Here is an 8,818-nt window from a genome sequence, read left to right on the forward strand (position 1 = left end):
AAAATATAAATCAATTTCGCCGTCATAAGTTAAATGTATCGTTTTTGCTGAAAAAAGCAACATGAAAAATTTAATTTCCTTTTAACAAATATCGTTCTAACACAAAATATGTCGTTCGTTCTGAAAAGAAAACCAAATTCACCCTATGACAATATCTGTTGTAACACAAAATATGTCTGAGATGTGTCGTTGTTGTGGTTAAAAAGTATTGCAAAATAACTAGTTGAATAACGTCACATTTTTATTTCACGGTATATTTTTCTTCTGCATACTCAACTCAAAAATCGTGTTTTTTTGAGTTATGACACTATTCATGTAAATGAGCGATATGTATTCAGTAAAAAACTAAAGTTAATTACGATAATGCTCAAAGCTAAGAAATTAATTTATAAAATAGACGGGTCATGACCATCTTCACAACCAATTTTTATTTGACATATGTATGTACATTAGGGTGGCCCTTAGTTGTATGAAGGATAAAAAAAGTCTCTGGATTCTCGATCGCACCCCCTAGAAATATGCGAATAGCCCAAAAACTAGTATATACAAAGTTTTGGGCCAATCAAAGGTTTAGAGGTTGCGCAAGGAGCTTGAAATCCAGAAAAAATAAGAATTTTTGCCATTTTGCATGCATCGCGCAAGGATTTTTATGATTGAAAGAAACGTTGACAAAAGTGTATTGATATTATTTATTCTAAAACTACTACTACTAAAAAGTACTACTCTAAAACATTAATAACTATAATATTTCGAGAAATTACAGGTTTGTGTAAGAAGCTAGTGGAAAGATATCAAGATTTATAAGAATAAAACATGTTTATTCATTTTATTATTTTTCATAAACAATAAGTAAAATATGTTTTTTTTATTTTATAACATAAATTTTTTTCATTTTTTAGGTGTTCAAATTAAAAGGCGCTGATCGTAAACATAAACAGGATCGCGAAAAAATTCAAAGGCGCACTCAAGCAGAGCAAGACAAATTCCAGCCCAGTTATGAATGCACTATTATGAACGACATACCGCTGGATATATTAGCACCCACAACATCGGGTTGCTTCAGCCCTGAATAGTAAGATACATAGATATTTTAAGTATTTACTTCTATAAATAGTACATCAATGTTAATACTCATTGACCATACTTAACGTGCCCGCTCTTAATTTATTGACACACTTTTTAAGACGAACTTATTTACTTTGGGCTTATGTATAAGGATCGCTATACATTAGCTTCGTGATAATAAAAAAATTTTGATTTGTATAAGAGAAATGTACAAATAAATGGGCTATATATGATTGCTTGTAGATAACAACAGATCTATAAGTATTTTATAAACGAAATTTCTAAAACCTTATCTATTAGGTCTACAACTTTGCTTCCGCCGTTTTCCAATAGATGTTTCTAGCACTGGTCGATTAAATCTTTTTATGTCGATCTTGGACATTTGTGCCAACATTAACCCAACAAAATATTTGTAGAGATCTATTTGCATTCCAAACTTATTCTCAACTGAAAATGTCACTTTTTGAGCCGAATTCTCGACATTTGCGTGAATGTCTCTAGGGTCAAGCACTGGTCGATTAAATTGTTTTATATCGATCTTGGACATTTGTGTCAACATTAAGTCAACAGTAAAAAAATTTTGTTGAATTTGTATCGTCACTTTACAATACTATGACAGCGATTTTCGAAAACATCAAAAACCATCGGGAGGATTCTTGCAAAATTTTAAAAATAAATAATAATAAACTCAATTAAATTAAATGGAAGCGCTTTTTGTGAAATTGAGTTCCATTTATTCATTTCAATATAATGATTTATCGGACTAAAATTAAAATATATTTAAAATACACCAGAAAAATTAAGTAAGTACTTCTTTAATATTACAATGTAAGTAATATTAATAATAATATAATAATGTAGGAGGTTCTACTTCATTTTTTCGATCTCCGTATTTTCATTTATGTTTTTCCTCAGAATTATAATGAAACTAGTTAAAAAAGATTTGTTTTGGTCACTCGTGAATCACTTTACCAATCAAAATTTGAGTATTCCTAACGGATGTATTCACCTTAGCTTAATTGAAAATTTTAATTTAATAACACTCAACATCCAACAACAGGCTCAAAACCGTTCAACATTTACATATTTATGTAAATGGATGATTCAAACTTAATGCTAAGAAGATTTAGAAAAATACTGTATATGAATGCACTATACGTTGTTATCAGGAACCAATATTCAAAATCATTTACATTTCTGCATTACCTCTTTTCCAATCTTAATATTAGGCTGAATACAGCTAGTAATGACTTCAATATTCGTAATTCAGCGCAATCTATATTTCTCCAAACCTCGAACTGTTGAATTGGCAACAGAAGTCAAATTTCATACAAATTTCCTTCCATAAATCGAACATTTCGACCAGACCTATGTTTTACAGTTTTTTGAAAAAATTTATGTTTTAATGAAAACTTCTATCAAAGTCCCTCTAACACGACGTTTTTTTTTGGATAATGGTGATTCGAATTAGTGAAGTTCAACTGTTTATACCATCATATGTGATAGAAAAGTCAAACGGATGGGTTATGGTATGGAAGCTACTATCTTGCAGTTTTAAATGTACATTTTCTGTACTGAGAATAATCGTTAATAATCCTTTAGCACAAGAATGGACTTAGGTCACCTATTAAACACATCTCTCCGTACTAGCTGCTTTTCAAAAGAAGGTTAAATATCTAAAGCAGATAATACTGCTCTATATTTGCAGACGTTCCGAAATGTTTACGCACACCTTCTTTCCTATCTGTGAAAATGTGCAATGTTCAGTTCTGTACGGGTATATGAATTGGGTAGGGATATAAATTTTACCTCCTATCTCTGAAGTGCTATTTTAAACTTCGTATTGTTTAGTAATATGTATTATCATAGTGTTAATTAATGAAAACACTACAGTAGTGTGCGTAAATGCTTACTTAATAAATTAATTTGAATTTCTATGGAGGTGATAACGACTTTTATTATCCAAATTCATTCACACCTTAAAGTATGTCGTCCATATCATACCCATCAGTGTGACTCTCGATATCAGCATTTGGATGTAGTGGGTTCACAAACTTGATGTTAACATGTGTAGTATATGTGTGTGTGTTATTCATTATCAATTCTCGCGCATTTATAGCAGCAAACCCAACCGGTTTTGACGTTGCAACTGAAATTATTTGATGTACACAACAAACACACGCTTGCAAAAGCATTCGCATACATACATTGCTATTTGACGTATCAGCCATCGTTGCTCCAATGTTTGTATGTTTGTATGTATGTATGTATTATTTTGCGAATAATTTGTGACCACAGACTCTGGCGGAGATAACGAACTCCATCTACATCGACTCTGACTTCGACAAAGAGTGCAGAAGGCTTTCTCAATTGAATGTACGAACACAAATGCAAACGCAGAGCCAACCCTGCACTGAACATTCTCTGTGCACCAACACATATGCGGATAATACCGGCCGACAAAAACGCACAACACCACTACACTGGAAATTTCGCATGTGCGAAACTGAACTCGCCACTTTTTGCAACAGCTATTGTTACTACACTTAAGACTGTTGCGTAGGAGCGCCGGTATCGGTATCGTGTTTAGTTCGTGTTCGAGTTTGAATGCGATCGGGAGTGTTAACAAATCTCAAGCGCAAGCGCGACATTACAATAGTTATCACCAAAGAAATACTCCATTTTAATCCCAACGAAAAATTAATGTGTTTTTTGTTTTTGTTGCAAAAGTCGTTTTTTGGACGAGCATTGAATTAGTCTACATACGAGCATTGGTGACGGCTCCAGTTAGAGATACCGCTTTCGTGTGGGCAGTCCTATATCGGTGCACAAAAATAATACACAGAGTAGCCGGTGGACGAAAACTCTGAATGGTCCGATACGCTGCGTTGATCATGTACTCTACGTCAAAGGATTTATGCACAGTCGCACACAACTTCTCTGAATGCATGGCATTGTTAAGCTCTAAAACCAAGTTGTTACGCCGTGTTTGATAGTTCGCTAAACAGACATCGTTGTTATTGCATCGTTGTTGTTGTTAATAAAATTACTGAACAATTGGTTGCACGGTTGACATAGTTGCGGTACGTATGTATGTATGAGCCCAACATTTTAATGCTTCCTATAACTACATACACATGTACATACGTACGTACCATACCCTGCCAGCCAGGCCTAACCACTTTCCCCTCATGTTTCTTCAATTACTAACACCAACGCACACGTTTGGGTTGTTTTGTTTTTGTATTCGTACGTGTGAGGGGAATAGTGGTTAAAAAACTCACAAGCAGCTATGCTGGCCTATGGCAAACTCACCACTTTTTTACCACTTATGTGGGTTTAAAAAACTTCGGTTTAACAGGGTATGTATGCATGCATAAATTGAAAATACGCCTATGTATGTTATGTAATACACATGCACATGCGCACATAGTTTGGTTCTGTCAGCTAGGTTTTGCAAGGTTTTCACTGTTGATAATGACATCTGTTTCAGACTAAACCACAGACTGCGCTTTTAAAAATAAAATTGATAATGTTGGGACAAAAATGAATGAATTTTTCCACAAACTTTATTTTATAATGAACTAGTGTACCCGACAGACGTTGTCCTGCAAAATATTTCAAGCTATTAGGATATTAAACAAAGTATTTTTTGGCGAATATAAATCATCAAAAAAATTTATAAATTTAAAATAACTTAAATACACTATTTAAATTGGACCAAATAGTCGCTACAGACCTGAAGGCACACAAAAAAATTTCATTCAAATCGGTCCAGCCGTTTAGGAGGAGTTCAGTGACATACACACGTACATAGATAAGATTTTTATATATAAAGATTAAAATACATTGTATAGTGTTTTATTATTTTTTTATTGAGTTCAAATATCAATTATTAATTGTGATAATTTTCGTAGAAAATAACTGTGTATGTATGCTTGTTTAATGCATATTAGTAGACTTGCAATGTATCCCGATTCAATATCTCTAAATGATAACATGTGGAAACACATTAAAAGGCTACATTAAATGCTCTCGCAAAAAGAAATCGTACAAACAGTTTTAAAGTTAAATAAGAACGGGGGGAAAGAAATCTGCGTGTTTCTAAATGTGATATATGTATTATTGTATTTTGCATAATTTTAAAAATAGGTATACATAGGTAATGAATTTCGATGAAGTTTTTTTCAGTTGGGCAAAGATTGTCACTCATCCGATTCGGAAATCTATTTCAAAAGTGTCCATCTGTAATAAGTGTTGATATGCAACCAGATATTTTAATAAAGAAGTCCTGCTTAAGATAAACTATTAGTGGGCGGGTCAAAGCATACAACTTCAGATTTTCATTGTGATTGTATTGTTGATTTTTATTTATTTTCTTTACCGAATTACGATTGCTACCTTAATTTTTACCTGAATCGTTTCTTATACATTTTCTTGCATTTATTTTTACACTTTTCACTGATAAAAAGAATAATGATTATTAGAAACGAAAGAATTAAAGTTTTTGTGCCTTTTTGCATCAACATCTCATTTTGTCCACTTTTGACGGTATTTTAAAACATATACATATTTATATGAATTTATATTTCAAAATCACCGTTCAAATAGATTGGGCGTCATATGTCTCTGTATACATATATGTACCCATACATATATACATATATAATTTATCTTTCTAACTATTATACAATTCCTTTGTGTTATTATTATTAATTACTATTCCAGTATGAAAATTTGGCCCAATTCTCCGGTCCACATTCCTAAGTACGATGGCATATTGTCGTACACTGGAGGATCACCTGTTACCAACTCCAGTCCCATAGCCATAAATAGTGTTACTTCAACTAATTCGCCAACGCTAAAACTAATGGAAGCTAACATGGTGTCTCCGCAGCAGTCGGCTACGCTAGATATGGATGATTACGTAAGTACTCGTATATTGTATTATTGTTGCACTCAGTTTTCATCACTATTGATTTTTATAGGCAATCAACATTTTACCAGAATCGTCCCCAAACCAAGTTGCGCAGTGGCTGAGCCACCATAGATTAACCTCTTATCTGTCAACCTTTGCACACTTCTCTGGTTCAGATATAATGAGGTGAGTAAAAAAAATTTTGTTTTTCTGCAAAGTCATACGAGTTGAGATGCTTGGTGAGAAATAAAGAGGAGACAGTTAGCAATCTTGAGGTACAGTGGAACTTCTCTAACTCGAATCACCATAATCCACAAAAAAACTTCAAGTTAGAGAGACTTTGAGTGATCGAATTTTCATTAAAACATTAAATTTTTGAAAAAAAAACGTAAACTATAGATTTATACACCGTTCTATTTATTTACTTCGCATAAAGTTTTATGTACATACGTTAAAACATGTATTCTGTAATTTTGTTTGTTGCAGTTTACTATTGTTTGGCTCTTGACGTCTGTATCCCATGCCTTTCTTACACGATTTATGTAATCCAGAAGTATAATATCATATTTTTTGTTAGCCTACATACGATATAGAGAGACTCTTTTAAAATACTGCCTCGATAGCTCAGTGCTCGACAGTAAAATTTTAAATTTTTTATTATTCCCTGGTCGAAAAGTTCGTTTATGGAATGAATTTTGTATGAAATTTTACATCTATTGCCATTTCAAGAGTTCGGAAGTTATGCAAGTTCCACTGTATTTATATTGATATTCGAGTACAATTGGCACTTGTGCTTTGCGTCATTTAAAAGTATATACATAAGTAAAAGAAATGCACTATTTATACTAAGTGTAATTCCGATATCTTCAGTGGAGCCTCTTTATTTGTTGTAAATTGAGAGAATTTGTTGAAATTTGAAGTAGTGACTTAGGAAAGTAGGCACGGGTGCAACATTTGGAGGTAAAGCGAATGACGAAATCAGTTACATATAGTAAATTTCACCAAAAAATGGGCGATGCTTCATTCTACAATTAATTTTAGCTCTAATTTTACCTAATTACGCTAATTGGTTCATATTTTTTAGGATGTCTAAAGAGGATTTAATTCAAATATGTGGACTTGCTGATGGAATTCGCATGTTCAACATATTGCGTGCTAAGTACGATCATGTTTTTCTTTTTAGTTGCTCGATTACATATTAATGAAAATTTTAAATATTTCAGAGCCATTGCACCTCGTCTTACACTTTACGTTAGTTTGGATGGCAATAGCTACAATGCCATATATTTGCTATCGAACACATCAAAGGAGCTAATGCAGAAACTGTGCAAAATGCCTGGATTCTACGAGATGATTGTCAACGGCAACACGAATGGAGCTTTAGAAAACGGCTCGATCTACAGTAGCTGGGGCATGCATTCGAAATACTCCGGCAGTGGTTCAAATATCTTTAATGATAGCACCAAAAACTTTATTTTTCTTGCAGGGCCTTCAGGCGTTCATGTCAACGTTACTGACGAGGTATTAAATAATGAAGTGAAAGACGGAAGTCTTTATACTCTCGAAGTACAAAACAGCAAAGTTGTTATGAAATTGATAAACAAAAATGATAATTGAAAGCATATCATTAGAATGCACACAACTACACACATAGATACATACACACATTCCGTCAAATAAGTAACCGGAAATTCTCAAATTCGTTAGTAATTAACAATTTATAATTAGTTTGTGTGAAATTTTGTGTTCCAAACGAAATTGCTTGTGCCAAAACGTTGGAAATGTTGAAAAAAACATTTGGTGATTCAACCATGTCGACAACTCCAGTTTACGATTGGTATAAATCGTTCAAAGAAGGGCATATAATAATCGCAACGCACACAAAAGGTTGACTTGTTCCATAAACAAACTAAATGACACATAGCAATAAAAACACAGTTGTGCCAACCTGGGGAAAAAAAAGTTGAAACATTCTCAGCGGGAAAATTTAAAATGAGATTTTCCGGTTACTTATTTGACTGAATATATATCAATTGAATATTCATGCACAACTATTTTCTTTTCATATGTGCACTATTTTTGTGAAGTTCGAAGGAAGTCCGAATTTGCACTGTATATTGGAAAATTGTTTTGAAATAAGCCATTTTTCAATTTATTTTCATAAAACCACACTTTTTACAAGTTATTTCTTTCCGACGAGCACTACGTAAATAATACACATATACAACATACACATTATATATACATATATACACAAATATATATATCTTGCAAAATATTGTATGTATTTGAAAGTATGTTTTATTTAGTATAATTCTTTTGCATGTATTACCTATAAGTACATTTTAATCTTGAAATAAAACACGGGCCAAACACCATCATCACTTTTATTGAGACACGATTACTAACAACCAAATATGTTAAATATAAAATAAAAACACGATGTTTATATGCTTTAGCAATGATTAAACTGAAATCTGGTGTAGTCAAAGTTGTATTTTTATACATACATATATACCAACATCTTTAATTGTGTATCTGTTATAATTTTAAAATTAATATTAAAACAATTCGGTGAAGAAATAAAGAATCGGTCTGTAAACTTTGCTGTGTTTAATTCTACCGACTGCTTTGAATTTTGAGGCTAAAACACACATGAAATATATGAAAACAAGTAAGGAAGGGCTAAGTTCGGGTGTAACCAAACATTTTATACTCTCGCAATTTATTTATTTAATTTTATTAATATGACATACAATTTGACCCACATATTCGTCATATATATGGTATAAAGTCCAATGAAAGTTGGAAACCCTAATATTAGGTATATGGGAG

General features: G+C 32.5%; 1 protein-coding gene across 4 annotated transcripts in view; it reads left to right on the forward strand.

The window, feature by feature from the left end:
- The window catches only part of Ubp1_0 (transcription factor CP2-like protein 1), a 43,681-nt gene extending 35,096 nt beyond the window's left edge, over positions 1 to 8,585 (forward strand). For 2 of the 4 annotated variants that reach the window (XM_029044818.2, XM_029044819.2), the window contains 5 exons: positions 900 to 1,072; positions 5,794 to 5,992; positions 6,054 to 6,169; positions 7,068 to 7,142; positions 7,207 to 8,585. In XM_029044818.2, the coding sequence (XP_028900651.1) occupies positions 900 to 1,072; positions 5,794 to 5,992; positions 6,054 to 6,169; positions 7,068 to 7,142; positions 7,207 to 7,600 (957 nt within the window). In that variant the 3' untranslated portion in view covers positions 7,601 to 8,585. Of the gene's footprint in view, positions 1 to 899; positions 1,073 to 3,678; positions 4,149 to 4,285; positions 4,428 to 5,793; positions 5,993 to 6,053; positions 6,170 to 7,067; positions 7,143 to 7,206 lie in introns of those variants that run through there. The other 2 variants (XM_011195106.3, XM_054235069.1) reach the window with 2 other exon arrangements.
- The last annotated feature ends 233 nt before the right edge of the window (positions 8,586 to 8,818 follow it).

The sequence above is a fragment of the Zeugodacus cucurbitae genome, chromosome 6 (genome assembly GCF_028554725.1).
Source record: "Zeugodacus cucurbitae isolate PBARC_wt_2022May chromosome 6, idZeuCucr1.2, whole genome shotgun sequence".
In the NCBI taxonomy this organism is placed as follows: Eukaryota; Metazoa; Arthropoda; class Insecta; order Diptera; family Tephritidae; genus Zeugodacus; species Zeugodacus cucurbitae.